At 38.1% G+C, this 19,183-nt stretch overlaps 1 protein-coding gene across 1 annotated transcript in view; it reads right to left on the minus strand.

Annotated features, from left to right (window-relative positions):
* VPS13B (vacuolar protein sorting 13 homolog B (yeast)) overlaps positions 1–19,183 on the minus strand; it is a 624,807-nt gene that overhangs the window by 143,040 nt on the left and 462,584 nt on the right. Inside the window, exon 37 of the mRNA XM_006760303.2 lies at positions 13,170–13,565. Within this exon, the coding sequence (XP_006760366.1) occupies positions 13,170–13,565 (396 nt within the window). The remainder of the gene's footprint in view (positions 1–13,169; positions 13,566–19,183) is intronic.

Consider the following 19,183-nt stretch of genomic DNA (forward strand, 5'->3'; position numbering starts at 1 on the left):
TCCATTTATGATAAAAAAGAAACTCTTAACAACGTGTGTATATAGGGAATGTACTTCAACATAATGAAGGCCATATATTGACAACCCCACAGTTAACATCACACTCAATGGTGAAAAGCTAAAAGCTTTTCCTCTAAGATCAGGAACAAAACAAGGATGCCTTCTCACCACTTTTATTCAACATAGTATTGGAAGTCCCAGCTGCAACAATAGGGCAAGAAAAAGAAATAAAACGCATCCAAATTAGAAAGAAAAAGTAAAACTGTCACTATCTGCAGATGTCATGATACTATACTCTAAAGACTACACCAAAAAAACTATTAGAATAAATGAATTCAGTAAATTTATAGGATACAAAATTAATATAAAGAAATTGGTTGCTATATACACTTATAAACTATCAAAAAGAGAAATAAAGAAAATACACCCATTTACAATTGCATCCAAAAGAATAAAGTGTCTAGGAGTAAATTTAACCAAGGAGGTAAAAGACCTGTACTCTTCAAACTAAAAGACACTGATAAAAGAAAGTGAAGATGACACAAATAAATGGAATGATATAGATTGAAATAATATTGTTAAAATGTCCATACTACCCAAAGCAATCTATAGATTTAATGTAATCCCTTTCAAAGTATCAAAGGCATTTTTCACTGAACTAGAACAAAAAATCCTACAATATGTATTGAATCACAAAAGGTCCAGAATTGACAAAGTAATCTCGAGAAAGAAGAAAGTTGAAGGTATCATGCTCCCTGATTCCAAACTGTACTACAAAACTATTGTAATCAAAATTGTATGATAGTGGCATAAAAACACATGTATAAATCAAAGGATTAGAATAGAACACCCAGAAAAAAACCACACATATATGATCAATTAATCTATGATAAAGGAAGCAAGAATAAACATTTGGGAAAACACAGTGTCTTCAATAAACAATCTTGAACTGCTACATGCAAAAAGTAAAACTGGACCACTTTCTTATGGCATGTTCAAAATTAAATTCAAGATGGACTACAGACTTAAACGTAAGACCTTCAACCATAAAACTCCTACAAGAAAACATAAGCCATCCCTAATCTCTTATTTCAGTAAAATTCTCTACTATCATGGTTTTAAGTATAGTTTTTTATGATAGTACCCATAACCATGCCTAATTCCTAAATAAATGCTTTTCCCAATAAAAAAATGTGGATATCCTGGATCACCTCCAACTTGATATTTATGCAAGCATTCATTATTCAACCAATATTTATTGATTATCTACCATTTACTGGATATACCAAGATAAAGTGGATAATTTGTGTATTCTTTCACATCACATTTTTCCTTCGCAATTTGTTAGCCTCAAGTTTTGAGATCTCAATAAAAACTAGAGGAAAAAAAAGACAACCAACAACATTTATAATATTGCCTCTATTAAGCAAGTGAACTGTTGAAAGACATGAACACTTCCCTATTATCATACAAACCCCATTCTTTCTTGCTTCTTTTAATTCACTTCATGTGCTATCAATTCTTTCATTCTGATCCATTATTTAATTAAGTCTGTATAGTTGCTGTCCATTTTTTTCTTTCCCCTTTCACCCTTTTCCCCTTTCACCCTTTTATGTGCCCCAATGCCTGCTCTTCACTTTACATTTACTTTTTCTAATCTTTTTACAGTTTGTACTTGCCTATATCTCAGGTTTAGTAGCATTGATCCCAGACTTGTTTAAACACACACATAGCATTGAGGATTGAAGATGGTAATGTTGGACGCAATCACACAGGAATAGGCACTGCTTAAGTACATGAAGAAGACACATGACCAACAGATGCCAATGTGCCCTTCCTGGTGTCCTGTCACCTTTCTTGTCCTTTGTTTCATACACCCATAAGGAAATTAGGGGTGGATCACTTTGGAGACAATTTAACTCATCCCATGTGCCTGCCTGCCCCCTACACTTGCTACACACACCAATCTGCCTTGGCTTTGCTCCTCATGACGGAATCCAGTTATCTGGGGAACCACAGAAAGGTTCACTCACAAATACAGCTTTGAAGTTTAAAATAGAGTCTCTGTTTCCTTTTAAACATTTTCTGCTGATTAAAAAAAACACACCTACAACAAAATAATAGAAAACCATGTTAGTTCAGTTCAGTGACTTTAACGTTGGTCTAAGTGACCAATAATAAGAGATTATGGTGATCACTTAATAATAAAGAGTAGTTATGAATTTTATAGGGGCCATTTATAAATGGCAAACCAAACTTCACATTTTTACCACAAAATATGAAAATAATCCCTGGGACTCATGACAGGCTGGTAATTCTCCCTTTCCCTTGCTCTCACTCTGTGAGAAGCTGGCCTGTGGGACACCATCTCCTCTGTTCTTTCTCAATCAGGAAACATGCTAAGTATCTTCACTGGGATAAAATGAATCGAATTTTACATATCACCCCACACGTACGCCCAGGGCCACTGAGAATACTGAGTTCTTAAGCGGGATACTTTGACATTCAAAATCTGGTATAAATGGCAACAGTTCCAGCATGTATGTTCTTCTGAATGAATTCACGCAGAGTTGGACAAAGTGGCTACGTGTAAAAATTATGAAGAGCTATCTTTTTGGCACTGGAACATTGGGGAAGACTAAGTAATTTTGTGAAGTTTTATCTCTCTCTGCCTATGTGTAAATGACAAAATGTTTACCTTTGTTCCAGCTGGTGAGTATACAGGTGTTTGATGTGTTATGCGTTACATTTTCTGTACTTTTACTTTCCCCGCTAAATTTCCAAAAATGAGAGAAGGAAAATATTAAAGAAATATGCTGTGAAAGTATAAGATTGAAAATGATCAGTTATCCTTTAAAAGCATGAATATCATTAAAATTACTTAACCTCTGATCAGGCCATTTTTAAGAACTTTTAATTTTGCAATAATGTTAGTCTTTCAGCAAAGTTGATAGCTTTCAACTTCGATATCCTTCACCCAGCTTCCCTTAATGTTAATTTAACAACTTATGATAGCATGATTCTCGAGAGCCAGTAAATTAACATCAATGCAAAACAGCTAAGCAATTTAGACACCTTATTTGAATTTCACCAGTTTCTCCTCTCATGTCCAGTTCCGATTCCAGGATGCTACCCAGGACCCAACGCTGCACTTAATGACTGTGTGTTCAGGTCATTTTGACCCAGCGTATAACCTCTTCTCTCTACCTCCTTCCATTCCACAGAATGCTTTTCTGCCTGATTTTTCCATTGGCTTGTTTCAAAAATCTGTGTTTATATTTTTAATTTCAGCTCTAGAAAACTAATGGCAGATATTTAATTAAAGTAAATGAGGTGTAGCAACATTGAGAAGTAATTTCAGAAACAACTGGTGTGATAAACAGAAATAATCTTGCTTTGCTTGCATACTGACATACTTTTCACTGAGTGTAAAAATTTAGTTCAAGGAACTAATAGTTTCGTGACCTTTAAAATACTCCTTCAGAAGACTAATAAATGCAAACCACTTGTTTTGGAGAATGTTTACAGAGCGCTGCCAGCGCTACATCATCGTCTCTCCTAGACCTCATAAGGCTCCTGCATTTCCATGCTGACTGTGCAAAACGCACTTGGAATCAAGCTTCTGTATGTCATTAGAAAGAACACTCCATGATGACATGTGCTAGCAAAGCATGTCCAGGTATTTTTTTTTATCCAGCTGGAAGTAATCGGAGGCTACCAGAAAACTAGCAAACATGTGTTAGATACATCCACAAGTCGATTTGCACAACAGCGAAGCATCACAATGCCTCTGAAAGGAAGAAAACTTTTTATCCGTGCGATCCATGAAACAATGACCAGAAGTGACTAGGTGACTAGAAAAAGGCTTTTGTAAGTATGGCCCATAAAAAGACGATTGGAAATCTTTTCTAATTCCTTCAACTAATTATGTTAAAACACATAAAAATAGCACGTGGGTATTTTAACCATGGAAAAAAACACACCTTGCTTGATGAGAATATGTAAGTTGGTCAGATCCTTCTTAGTTACACTATATTTTATTTAATAAGCCTATATAAATATACCTAGTCATAAGCTAAAGTATAGGATAAGATCAGTATATGAACAAACCATAAAGCCGTCGGAATTACAATGGATACGAGCTGAAAGGGATGCTATGCTTTCCAATTTACTAAAAAGTCTGGCCGTCAAAATGAGAGTCCGAATGGCTGGTCTACCTGCTAACACGTCCCTCTCCAAGGCACCTAATGATTTCTCACGAGTGGGCTTTTCAGTCTCCAGGGATGCCCACCAAGGCCTCAATGGACCCTAGACTAATCCAAACCTTTCCTTTGAACATAGGAAAATGAGAAGTAGCAGAAATAGAATTTTTTTTTCCCCCTTTCACATTAAGAAAGGGAGAATTACTCATGAAAGATGAAAATGTCTGCTGAGTTGGCTATTTATACTTGGCCCTGTCTGGGAAAGGTATTTTTGGAGAAATGTTTTAAAACATTCGGATCCTAGAAAAACCAAACTAAAAATACCAAAGGGTGCAGAGGGTATGCTTTGCCTCTTTCTTCCCCTCCAATCTGCCACCATGCTCACTGTTTTCACAGTTGTGTCAGTTTATTAGAAAAATAAAACTTGATTGGATCATGTGTCCATGTTTAAAAAACACCCAGACTGGCAGGTCGGACTGTGCATATTGGAAAGTGTATGACAACCTTTCCAGAGAGGAAAGAACAGCAGCAAATACACACTCCGTAGGTTCTTAGAGGAATACAATAGCTGGTCAGTGTAATTACATTAGGAAACTGCCAGTGAATTAATTCTTTAAAAAGTAAGTCACGTGAATGGAAGAATTGGCGTAAACTTATCTTAACAATGTTGAAAGCAAAATGACGTGCTAAGTAACCTACTGCAACGGCTTAGAAACTGGTCTGGATCTACACAATCGAGGCTGTAAGGACGGGTGCAACAGAAAGACCAGACTGCCTCAGCATACCCCTGGCTAACTGCTCCACCTTAACTCAGCGAGGGATTAGGGCTAGCTCAGGTGGCCTCAACCCAGGGTTCTTTGACACTTAGGGAGTTCCACATCATAATGGTGGTCCATGAAGCACTTTCAGTATTTCAGAGAGGTAAAAGAAATCACAGATTTGTCCGAGACAGGGCTGAGGAGGCGTACTGAAGCTTTACTTTTGGTTGGAGTCATATCACAGGCAGGTATAGCCATGTTAGCTATGTAATCCTAAATGCAGTTTGGTTGGATCATGAGGCCCATGAGGGAAAGAATAAAAAGGGTTCTTGATAAAGAAAAGGAAGATCTTTAAGGTAACCTCCAGCTCTAAAATTTACTGATCTATGCCCTCAGCATTCACTGGTGTGACTGAGTTGGGGAGGAAGATAAAAAAACCAAAACACCAACATTTATTGAGGAACATAATAAATTTGTACCAAGGAATGTGTAGAATACCCTATATACATTATCTCGCCTGATGCTCTCAACAGCCCTGTGAATTAAATATTTTTGCCTTCATTTTGGAAATTAGCTGAATTGTAACTTTTACCACAACCGACTGCCGATAAGTAGCAGGGCCGGGATTTAGATTCCCTCTGCCTCCTTCCAGCACCATGTTGCCTTATAAAAACTGCTGCTGTTAGTTAGCTCTTAGTAATTTCATTTTTCCAGTTGGTAACACGGTTGTGAATAAATGCTTTTTCCTGTCCCCAGCTGTTTTACACGGCCTCGGTATGTTGTGCCAACATAGCCTACAGGTCCAGGGGCCTGGCCAGAGAGCAACAGAACATCTAAGATGTGTCTTCAGCCACTCATCACTGACTGGGGTGCTTTGCCAGAATCTTTCCTAGCAAACAGCCTCCTGGCTTATGTGGATGAGAGGGCAATTTGCTGTGACCACAGGCAAAACTACAGACTGCGTGGGGGGTAGAGACTTACTTCTAACCCTCTCTTTTTCCATAGTCCCAGTGCTGGGGGCTATAACAATTTTTGTCCATTTCTCCAAATGCTAACCTACACGGTGCTACCAAGGATGCAGAGGAGAAGCTGCGAAGTAAAAGATCTCTAGCATTTAATTACCAGGACTGGAACCTTTCTTCTCCAATGGGATTTTGCACAGTGAGATAACTTCATGTTAATTCATAGCATTTCTGTTGTCTAAAAGTTAGTCCGTTTTTCTCCTGCCCAAGGAACATTCTGTTTCAATATGTGTACATAAGAAATTTTTATCAGTTGTCTTTTCTCCCCCCAAATGTATCTAAATCTAGAGAAATGATTCTTTACCATACATTCGTTAAAACAAGGAAAGAAATAAAAACGACTTTTTTTTCTTTTTTTGCTATAGTACTAAAGACATAAAATCCAGGGCAATGGGACACAATTCTAACACATATGATCTGGCGCCAACATTTTTCTAGCAGTCTAGATCAAGTCTGAAATTTGGTAACTAAAACAATAGGAAGGAATAGAGTAATTTAGCTGGAGACAAGATCTGAAGGGGGATACACTTGGAAGACTGTAGCCACGGTCCTGGATTTCTCATTAGAACAGAGCAGAGTCTTATGAAGACTTCATATTCCCCACGAGAACCACATTTACACAATTAACAATTCTTTGGTGAAAAAAAAAAGCTTTCATTATTGCATGTGGACACATGTGGGCTGTGTAAAAATATAAGAGATGTGTAACCCATGGTAAACAGAAAGTAATGATCTTAAACAGGCCAAACCCTTGAACTCGTCATTAATAAATGTCTCTCCTGCATTCAGCTACCCGGGCTGCTGGGAGCCTGTTTTCTTCAAGTACTTCAAACACTGAAATCCAGGAACATTTATTATTTTAATCCATTACAGGCAGTGCTTGATTTAACTTTATTGGTTGTGGTGGTGGTAGTGGTTATAAGTGGGGGCACAGCAATGTTCTTTTACACATCATTTCAAAAGGGCTTAATTATATTTTATAGCTTGGGCCAGGAATTCTGCTTGTTTTCTGTCTAACAAGGTTCAAATGGAGTTCAGGTCGGGGATGAATCAGAAGAAAAAGTCAGAGATGGTTATCTCTGTGCGAGGAGCTCACCCCCTCGGATGGCTGGGCAGGTACATCGCATTCACCCCCCCAGCACAGGACAGTGCTCCACAGCCCGGCTGGCTGCGTACGACATGGTTTTTACTTTTCATGCAACCTGGACATTAACACATCAGACACTCAGCCCAGCGGGTGTCTTCTAAACGTCTGCAGTTACACTCCTATCTGTTATAAGGCTTCCCACTGGAATCCAAAACAGTGCTAGTAACCACACGGCACTAAAACAAAAATGTACATGAAGAACAATAGTCACATAACACTTAAAATGCATAAATCCTTATCACCGAAAAACCTAAGTATCCCGAATGAAAGATGTATGAGCCTGCACTAACATAATCTGGTTAAACAAGAGACTAGTGACAATCTACGCATCCCTGGGCAGCGTGTATCGTAACCACTAGTGGGTGGTTGTTTTTTAAATATCAAACCTTCTTAACTTCTTACCTCTCTTTTTGAAGATGTGAAAAAGATCATTTTAACATAGTAGTGTTAATATTGCTTGTATTCTCCAGAATTATGTCTAATATTATATTATGATAAAAATTACAGCAACGAGAATAAAGTTCATTTGTTGGGATTTCCCCCCCCACTGTGTAGGATTGCTGAGAAGAGGACAAAAGACTTACTCCCCAAGGGAGTATCTTACACATTTATGGTATTTATTTCCCACTAGGTTAGGAAAATAATATGGGACATTATTTTGAAAAAAAGGTTATGAGAATTTTATTTTTTCTATTTCCCATTCAATTTTCAGAACTCCCCAAAATTCTATTTTTTTAAATGTCTCATTTCACCCTTATGCACAGAAAAATATCACTGTTGAAAAAGCTCAGTATTCTAGAGGTAATTTAAGAGTAAAAATGGAGGGACATGCCAGTTCATCAGTAGCAACTTTGAGCTTGTTATAAAGTAACAGGAGGGAATCAGAGCAGGATTAATAGTGGTACTCGGTCCTGGGATGAGGGTGTCGTGTTTCCTGGACTCCAGGCCATCTGTTCTGCCTGCCTACATTTTACTTCTGCAAAACTATAAACGCACCTCTACCTCAGGGACTATAGAAAGGCATTAGAATTCCTCTGCTTTTCATTATCACAAGATTCAGTAACTCATTTCATTGTCAAGATAATCCCCTTTTACTCTTTCTTTTGCGCTTGTGAAGTTTGCCAAAATGACAAATAAAATCCCAGATGTTATACACCCATTGAGGTCTCCACCTTCCCTCCAGGGTTGGGTTTAAGCTACTTGGGGCAGTGTCAGAAATGACAAGGCCCTGGTGCCCACACCCAATATTCACTCAGGTCGGTGAGCGGCCCATCTGGCTGCTGACCAGCTGTGCTTCCACTTCAACCCTCAGTGGCTGCTTCAGGTCAGGTCTGTCCTCTGGCTCTGCCTGTCAAAGAATTCATTTCTTATGGTTCAGGCATTGGGAAGAAGTGCCATTCCTTTGTAAAAGCGACAAAAGTCTTTGGGGTGTTGTAAATGGCTTGTTATGGAACGTATTCTCTTAGGCAGTCGTGTCTAATTGGATGCTTTACTTCCCCTCGGCTTCCCGACATCTCCGGAGCATCCACTGGTGCTGACAACGCCTTGAGAGCGTGTCCTCTGGAGATCCAGCTATCTGGAACGAAAAGCTGGAGCTCCACTTTCCGCAATTAATGGCCCCGTTTCACTTTTCAGTACATGAAAAGGAACTCTAGGTTCTTTATATTTTATTGGTCCCGAATTCAGTGAACATGAGAGGAGGCATTTGTATATGTGAAAAATAATATGGTTATGCTTTTCCCCGTTTTTGTTTATACACAGAGATAAGTACATCTGGATGACAGAGGCAGGGGCAGCGAAAGTTGTTTAAACCATAGCTCTCTGACTAGGAGTTCAACTCATGGCTTTCTGCGTGGATGAAAAGTCCCTTTGGAAAGGGATGCTTGCAGCTCTTCCCATTTCTGACTAAAATGCCAAACAAGATGGCCTCACTTAGGCTCCTCCCCTAACCCTTTGTTCATTCCCTAATTCCCTTTTCCTTACTTTACATGGAGATTGCTAATCTAAGTGCCCCCGTGAAAGAGCAAGGAAACCTACAGTAAAGCTATTTCACAGCCTGAATTGTGCGCCCTTGTTGCTGAAATCTAAGGAGTGCCGCCCTAATAGAGCCATAATTTACTCTGACAAGGGGAGCAGAAGTCTGCAGCTCCTTCCCTCCCTGCCTGTGGAAAGTGCTACACTGCTATCCAGGATTTATAGCTACATACTCATGGCTTCTCGAAAAAGACACGCTTCAAACGGCAAAAAAGACTGTGTGTGTGTGTGTGTGTACGCGTGGGGGGGAAAGGTGGCTGTTTTTTAAAAAAACATACTACAGAATGGGATGGATTTCATGGAGAGCAGAAGAAATATTATCTGCCTTAACATGATTCTGAAAATAAGATATAATTTCTAAGTGAGATTCACTTTGTTATTGATAATACAGTCGTAGGTGTTTTTTGTGATATTATACACCAACTTTTAAAATACAAGTATTACGTCTACTAAAATCAACTTTAGGGCCCCTTTCCCAAAGACATATGGAAGAACGTAAGTATTCTAGCAGAAATACAAGTTAAGTTATTATAAGTCACTGTTACACTAGCATCTGCAGGTGGAATTTAAAAAAATCAAGTCCCTTGAAACTCTCATAGTTGAGGATTGCAGAACAGTACAGGAAACTAAGGAAAACTCCTAGATTTAAAGTGGAAAATATTTAACCATTTCATTTTGTTTCAAACAATGAACACATTTCAGTGAGTAATCAGTACATCTTTCGTTGTAAAAACCAGTAAATGAATATAAAAACATTTCAGATTTAAACGTATTGACAATGTCTTGGGAAGAAAACTAACTTTCCCCCTTTACTTTTTTATTATTCCCTTTTCCTATGCACTTCCCCTAAATTTATGACAGTTAAATGATAAAAAATACAACTAGGCAAACTGAAGTATTTTTGTACCTTTCAGAAGTGAGGAAACATGCCTATAACACATTCTCAATTGTGTTTCTCTAAATATTCCTTAGAACATAAGATTCCTCTAGCATTACACATCTATTTCAGCTCCTAAATTAAAACTCATCTGGAAAGGACCATTTTACCCTGTTTATATAACATTGTCACATAAAGAGTGTTAAAAAAAATATTTCACTAAAAATAGCTTGCGTAAGTTAGGGATTAGAGTAGTTTCTGCTGCTATAATTATTCCTTTGTAGTTTTTTCCATGATGTTTTTGCACAGTGTTTTTGACTGTGTTTATTAAAGTCAGCACATCAAAAAGGATCAAAGAGAAAGTGAGTGAGAACCAAAGAAACCCCAAGTGTGTTGTCTCATTGGGGAGTTATGCAGATTCGCATAAACAAGTGCAAATTGCTGAGGTTTTAATGAAAATTTTCTACAATTATTTTATCTTAAGTCATTCTATACAATAACATCTGTACAGCAGATGGTTATACTGTACCAAGGCACTGTTCCTTTTTCTTTCTCTGTTTAATAGTACATCTGAGATGACTACTTTTGTCACTGTGCTCAATTTGGTTCAGCAAATAATTTGAAAAGTGCAGCTGCTGCAGATGGTCACAATAGTTATATAAACTATAAAATCAAAGACACAGTTAAGTATTTCTGTATTAGATTCAAACTATAAAAATTTGACTTTAACTCTGTTGAGCTCAAAGATATACTATAAAAATTTTGGTCAAATGCATAACGATGTCACTTGAAAAATATGAAATATGACTATTGATAGATTTTTTTTCTTTTTGGTGGGTATCACTTTTAACTACTTATCAAAAATATACCTCAAATAAAGAATTACATGTGTTTTACCCAAGTTCCAAAGCATGGATTTTTAAGATATTCAACTACACAATAAAATTAACGCTTAAAGCTTAAATTATACTTTACTTTAAAAAAGTTTTGCTTAGTTAAGAATCACTTTTTGAAAAACATGTAGTAATCTCTCAATTATAATTTCCTAGAAATTAGTCTTCAGCAGAAACTAGAACTTATTCTTATTTTACTTAATTATAATTTATTATTATTTTGCTGACTTTATCTTCTTAAAATGTTTGAGCATGTCATTCCATTCAGCAGAAATGCAGAGAAACCCGATTTGGTATTCGTTATGCTCTCATAATAAAACTGTTCAGTTTAATGGCTAACTTCGAACTGTTTTAGTTTGCTGACATAAATAACTATTTTAGAACATTTGCTGGATACCACAATTAGAGTTGTATAATTTATGTCTTAGTCAAAGCTATAGTTGCTACTTCTGTGTTTGACTAGATTAAAAAGCATAAATATAAAAGAAATAGGGCATGCAGTTTTTCTAGGATTGAGTGGAAAAAACAAATACAAATACAGAATGAGTCTATGACCTTGTCTAGCTCAGTGAGAGGATTTTCATGACATGTTAGAGATGTTTACAAGGATAGACACATTAACCAGTTAACTGCCACGATATTTTGAATTTAATTAAAAAAGGTCTGCCGCTTGCATCTATAGACGCTTATGGCATACAAATGGTTAAATGTGGATAAAATATTAGTAGCTAAAAAATAAAACAAGAAATGAGGCTGAAAAAAGAAAAGGATGTAGAACTGAGCACAGTACATTTAAACTCTCACTCGGGTTGAGTCCTAGCCTTTCCCTGCTATATGATTAGGTAAAACTGGAAAGGTGTGGAAACCGGTCCAGTGTTGTTTGGGTTGCAATGTGGATAAATCAGATATTGTAGCCCAGTGTTTCATAATCTTTCATGCCCCATGGACCTTACATTTCACTTCTAACTTTTAAGACAATAAAAAAAAAAATACAGTGTTTTCAGCTGGCTTGGTCACAAATATTTCTGGTGAGAAAGAAATAAATCATCTATTTTTTGGCCTAAAATTCATACTTCTCAACTATAAAACTTTTTCTTTATCTCTTAAACTACTGTGCCCAAACTGCTATATGGAACTAAGTTATAGTTAGTCTCCAGCTGCCACTTAATTACTTTTTTTGGTAAGCCACTACATTGCATATAGTTTCAGGATTTACTTTACCCCCCTATCCCCCAATTCTTTCCTGCAAATTAAAGTGAGAAAAAATGTTTCCCTTTTGCTACTTTTACTTTCAAAGTAAAATTTCTGGCACGGTGCCCTGACTGTCACAGTAGCAGCTCCAGTGACTGAAAGCTGTTATTCCCACCTGTGCCATGTCTTTGCCTTCCCTCCCCGCACTCCTCTGCCTACCCTTTCTGACTCAGGGTGAAGAAGCACGGAACCGTTTAGTCATGGTAACAAAAGAGGAAAATGTAGATGTCACTGCCTGTTACCTTCTCACCTCTCCACCACCCATCCAGGACACCCGGTTGCAGGGCCCATACCTCCTTGTCTTTGCTGGGCTGGGCAGCATACACGGCTTTTCCTTGCTGGGGCTGCTGCCTGGCAATCCGCAATGGCCCTGTCCTTGCAGAACTGAACCCTGACTTCTAGTACACTTTGGGTCGCATACCTGCCACTAGAGCATTCTCTCTTTTTTAAATCAACTGTTACCAGGGACTTAATGCAGTGCACCGGAATCACCTGTACGACTTTTGCAACACAGACTTCTGGGCTCCATGCCCAGAGTTTCTGATTCAGCAGGTCAGCAGTAGGGTTCAAGAATTTGCATTTCTAACAAGTTCTCAGCTGCTGCTGCTGCTGCTGCTGCTGCGGCTGGTTCTGCGACCATACCCTGACAACCGCTACTCTAACGGCTGGCAAAACCATTTCTCCTTGTTCCACTGCTGCTGTTCTAGGGAACAGAAATTTAGGAATGAACAGCTTTAAAGACATCTGCAGGAACATGTCCAAAGAGGTGGAAAGGAAGAGTTTAGTTTAGCACATTAAAATACTTAAACGCTTAACGGATTTGTTATAAAATTTTCTCTACAATAAGGTCACAAACCAGAAATACCCCATCTCTGATGGCCCTTAAAACTTTTAACCTCCAAATAATATAAATCATCACCATTATGCATTTCCTGATGGTACCAAGTCACATTGTCATCTCCCTCTCCCCTCTCCTGTGACTTACCAGGTACTTTTTGTGCCGCTTTAACATTCAGGCTTCCACTGAGGGTCGACAAAGATGCCAACAGGCAAGGCTTGTTAGGATGGGGGACAGTTTCCATGGCGACCACAATCTGAGTAGTATGGACAGAAATTTTTTGAAAGCAGGAAACAGCTCTCCACATGTTTTCCCGAAATGGAACCTTTCGTGCTGCATCACCATGAACTTTGGATTTAGACAACTTCCCACGGTAACATTTGGAGGCTGGGAGCTCATCCTTAAGCCGCACGGTGTCCGACGGCGCCAAAGTCTCGTTGCCGTGTGCACTTCTGATCTTCTTTAAAAAATGGTTGATCTGATCCAGCTTGGTAAAACTCAGGTTTGCTTTCAAAGGCTTTGATATATCCAAGTTGATGTCAGCTATAGAATTGAAAAAGATTTTTAAAAAAATTACTGAAGCTCTCTTACTGAATATATAAGCCTTTACTTCCCGTCAAGTTCCTACTGAAGTTCCCAACATCTGTATTGTGGACTCATTAGAATGCCAGATGTTGTCATCCTTTTACTAATCACCTAACTATTCTTTCTGTGTAGTTACTTGAAGAACACTTTCCCTGGGCTACTTCCATGCCCACATTCCTGCCTAATCCATGTGACTCCCTGCTCCTGACAGAATCAAGGCCACACATCCACTTTGTCCTCTCAACTGAGGCTAAATGAAGCAGCCTTTCCAGTTTGGTACTACGACTGGCATCCCTTCTTCCAAGGCAAAAGGACTCCCCCTAGTATCCAGCACAAAATTTGACACAAATACTGGTATCAACAATATGTGTCCGACTGACTAAGTGAAGTAGCCTCCCTACCATTCTCTTATCAAATATATGCAGAAAATGTTTGCTTCTCCTTGTGGCCTGTTGCAAACTAGAAGACTCCCTACATCTTTCCCCATATATTTTGCATTGATAGCATTTCAAATACCTCATCATGGGTAGACTGAGATTTCTTAAAACCTATAGTCCATTTTACATGTATCATATACCAGAAGTTGTCCTTATCTGCCACTTAGCTGCCAGACATTAAAACTAATAGTCCTATTATTTCTGTGTTTGCCTTATTTGAGTGTCTTTATGTTTTTATTATCAATAAGACATAAAACCATAAGCATCGTGAAGGCAGAGTATGTCATACACCTTATGTCCAAGGACTAGCATAGTGAGTCTCGCCTGTGTATCTGTTCAACCAATATTTGAGTTTAACTGAATCTAACAAGTGTTCTTTTCATTGGAGCCTGAAGATATAATACAAGACATAGTCCCAGATGAAGCTAGGAAGAGCAAAGTAATTAAGCAGCTAAAGTTAATAGTCCTTATTAATAATTTCATTATCTACATCTCTCTTCATAAGGAGGACCTCCTCTCACCTTTCTCGGGCATCAGCACCCATGGGTTTCCTCCTGGCTACCCAGGCTCCCTCAGGGCACTGCCCCTTGCAATGTGCCTTCTCTTGGGTTTCTTTGATCAGGGTTAGCAAAACTCTGAGACTCCAGCTTTTCACTAGACCTCTGAGTCACCTGACTGCAATATTAAAAAGTTCCCTGCTCCATATTTTATAAACAGGAAAAAATATCTGAACTTAAAGGAATTACCCTTTAAAAAACATTTTGTTGACATATAACTGACATGCCGTACAAGTTACCTTTTTAAAGTATACAATTCAATGATTTTTAGTATACTCACAAGGCTGCACAAGAATCACCACCATATAATTCCCGAACATAATCACCAGCACATACACACGAAATCTCACACCATGTAGCAGTCACTCCCCTCCATTCCCTACCTCCAGCCCCAGCAACCACTACTTGAATTTCCGTCTCTACACAGTTGCCTGCTCTGGACATTTCACACAAATGGAATCACACAGTCTCTGGCCCTATGTCTGGTCTCTTTCGATATGCTTTCAAGGCCCATTCCTATTGAAACATGTGTCATCAGCACTTCACTCCTTTTTGTGGCTGAGTAAGGCTTCATCAAACGGGGACACCAAGTTTTGTTTATCCATCATCAGCTGATAGACATGTGGGTTGTTTCTACTTTTTGACCGCTATGAACACTCACGTGCAACTTTTTTGTGGACTTTTTCATTTCCATCGGATATCTTCCTAGGAGTGGAACTCTAGGTCATATTTGATTATGGCCATCCTAGCTGGTATGAAGTGGCATTCCATTGTGATTTCCAGTTGTATTTCCTAATGAGTACTGGTGTTGAACATTTACTCATGTGCTTAGTGGCTATTTGCATATATTCTTGGAAAAATGTCTATTCACATCCTTTGCTCATTCTTAAATTAAGTCATTGGTCTTTTTATCATTGAATTGCCCGAGGTTTTTATAATCCTGGATACAAGTCCCTATCAGATATAGGATTTGCAAATATCTTCTCTAGCTCTGTGGATTGTCTTTGCAGTTATTTTGATGGTATCATTTGCAGCACAATTTTAATTTTTGTGAAATAAATATACCTATTATTTTGTGTGGGCTTTTGGTGTCAATTGATCTGCAAATAATGACTTTCCAATTTGGATGCTTTTCATGTTTTCTTCTTGTCTGATTGCTGTGGCTAAGACTTCCAGGATTATGTTGAATAAGAGTGGTGAAAATGGACATCCCTGGCTTGTTCCTGATCTTAACAGAAATGCTTGTAGTTTTGTGCCTATTGAGTATAATGTTGGTTGTGGGTTTGTCATATATGGCCTTTATTACATTGAGGTATGTTGCCTCTATTCCCACCTTGCCGAGAGTTTTTATCATAAATGGGTGCTGGATTTTATCAAATGCTTTTTCTGCATCTTACTGATATGATAATGTGATTTTTATCCTTCATTTTGTTTACATGGTGTATCACATATATTGATTTGCAGATGTTGTACCAACCTTGCATCTCCAGAATAAATCCCACTTGATAATGATTTATGATGTTTTTAATGCATTGTTGGATCTGGTTTGCTAATATTTTGTTGAGGATTTTAGCATCTATGCTTATCAGGGATATTGGCCTATGATTTTCTTTCTTTGTAATTTCTTTTTCTGGTTTTGGAATTCGAATAATGTTGGCCTCATAAAATGAGCTTGGGAGTCTTCCTTCCTCTTGAATTTTTTGGAATGGTTTGAGAAGGATAGGTCTTAGTTCTCTGAAAGTTTTGTAAAATTAACCTGTGAAGCTATCTGGTTCAGGACTTTTGTTTGTTGGGAGTTGTTTTTTTTAATTACTGGTCCAATTTCACTAGCTGTCATTTGTCTATTCAAAGTCTCTGATTCTTCCTGATTCAGTTTTGGAAGATTGCATGCTTCCTGGAATTTATCCATTTAGTCCCAATTGTCCAATTTGTTGGCATATAGTTGTTCGTAATATTTTCTTACAACCCTTTGTATTTCTGTGGAGTCAGTTGTTATAGAAATCTGACTTTAGACTTATTTAATTCCCTCTTTTCCAGGTCCAAATTCACTCACTGATTAAGTTCTGTCAATTTTACTTCCAAAATATTACTTGAATTCAATTCCCTTTTCTCAGCATTCCTGTTACTCGCCATTTCTTTCCTCCAAGCCTTTGATATTGTTCAGCTATTATAAAGCCTCCTAAATGGTTTCTCTGTCTAGACTGATTCCGGTCAATCTAGCATCCCATGTATTTCCAAATGATTTATGTCTAATGCAATCCTGATTGGCTCACTCCTGCATAAACCTCTTTAATGGCTCTTCTTTCCCTTTGGAATAAAAGATCAAGCTCCTTAGAATGAAAACAAAAAAGCCCTACTTTTCCTTAGATACAGCCATGTCCTCTTCATACTTTAAAATTCCAGAAATATCACGGAGTTTACAGAACCCATTTCCACCAAACCATGTAGTCACTATTAGGCCTTTGCTCACGTTACTCCTTTAGAATGTCCCCTTTCTTTGTCTAACACTTAATCTATAGGACACTGCTCAGCATTTTCTCTAAGAACTCGATCTGTAAAACTGCCCCAGCACAAGCATTTTACATGAGATTATATCTCCCACCAATTAGGAAGATCTGTGAGCACACATTTTTCATCTCTGATAATTAGCACCGGGCCTGAAACGCAACCTGAGGTAGGTTTGGTCACATCATGCTGGAGCCCTCCAAAACATTCTCAGCTGGTTCTGTGCCAGGCAGAACTCCAAGATGACTTTTCGCCCCACGATTCCTGTCACCTGGTTATTGAATCAAACACTAATCCAGATACTGTTGTGTTATAAAGGGATTTATAGTTGTGATAAATATCCCAGGTCAGCTGAATTTAGGACACAGAGCCTATCCAGAAGGACTGATCTAATTACAGGAGTCCTTTAAAAGGCACACGAAGGCGGCAGAAGGGCAAGTCAGAGAGATCTGGAGGAGAAGGCTCTATTACATATCATTGCTGCTGTAAGGGTGGTGGGGATTATGTAGAAGGAACGGGTAGCCCTAGAGATGAGGGAAACCCTGGCCAACAGCTGACACGGAATTTGGGATCTCAGTCCTACAAACAGAAGAAGTTGGATTATAGAAACAAATGGAATGAGCTTGAAAGTGGATCCTTCCCTGGAGCTTTCCGATTAGAGTCAGCCTAGCTGATATCCTGATTTCGGCCTTGTGAGATTATGAGCAGTGACTCCAGCTGAACCCATTAGGACTTCTCACCTACAGGACAGCGGAATAATACGTTTGTGTTGCTGTAAGCCGGTACCATTCGTGGTACTTTATTATGCATCAAAAGAAAACTAATACCAATTCCATATGCATATTTACCCTCATGATATTTCCAATTTCTAATGTGAGCATAATGGACTTTAAAAAACTAGGAATATTTGCCTGTTTATTTTTTTTTTCCCCAAAGCAGAAACATCTCTTTGTTAGTTGCCAATTCCCTCTCTTTGGAAATTATTTCAAGGTTCTGGGAAAGACGAAACCCTGTCTCTGCCACTCTATGCAGCTACAAAATCTGGAGAGAATACAGCTATAAAACCACAAAGCAGCTACTTGAGGGCTCTGAAAAGTAAATGGTAACAGGTAGACTGGAGAGGGCTAGATTTCAAAATACCACCAAAATGGAGGTGAGTTTCTCATTTCTCCTCCCGTATTCCTCAGCCTGGACTAAAGGTGTGGCACTGAGTACAGAAATAGGGAGTAGTACAGAAGTGGGCATAGGGTGCAGAAGTATGAAGTACCAGAGAAACCTTGTATTTCTGGCTTCCGGAAATGGGAAGGAAATTCCTAATGCACAGTGGGTTTATAAAAATCCCTCACTGCTTCCTTCTTTCTTTTCTTCATTCTCTTGTGCTACAGAAAAAAGGGGAGCAGAGAATTTACCTCATTTTATGAAATCATCGTTCCTGATACCAAAACCAGACAAGACAATAAAATAAAAGTAGAGATATAAAAATTCTCAAAAAATTTAGAAATCAAATCCAGCAAAATATATAACTAATAATATAGCACAACTAAAAGAGGTTTATCCTGTGACTATAAGGTTGTTTCAATATTGGAAATTCAATCAATGTAATGATATTAACAGTTTACAAAACAAAAACGAAAAAACCCCATGATCATATCAATTGATGCAGAAAAAGTGTAAAAAATTCAATAGCCAATATCCATTTATGAAAAGAACTCTTAGTAAACTATCAAATAGAGGAGAAATATCACTAACATCATACTTAACTCATGGAAGGATTGAATGCTTTTCCCCTAAGATCAGAAACTAGGCAAAGATATACATTCTCACTACTCATGCTCAACATAACAATAGAAATCCCAGCCAATGTAACCAGGCAATAAGCCAACCAACCAACCAACCAATAATTAAGCAGCATGAAAATTGAAAACAAAGCAATAAAATGTCTATTTACAAATGACATGATTGCCCATGTAGAAAACTCTGCAGAATCTACAGAAAACTCTTAGAATTAATAAGTGAATTTGGCAAGATATTAGAACACAAGACCACCAGACAAAAATCAATTAAGTTTTTATAAATA

The sequence above is a fragment of the Myotis davidii genome, unplaced genomic scaffold (genome assembly GCF_000327345.1).
Source record: "Myotis davidii unplaced genomic scaffold, ASM32734v1 scaffold497, whole genome shotgun sequence".
In the NCBI taxonomy this organism is placed as follows: Eukaryota; Metazoa; Chordata; class Mammalia; order Chiroptera; family Vespertilionidae; genus Myotis; species Myotis davidii.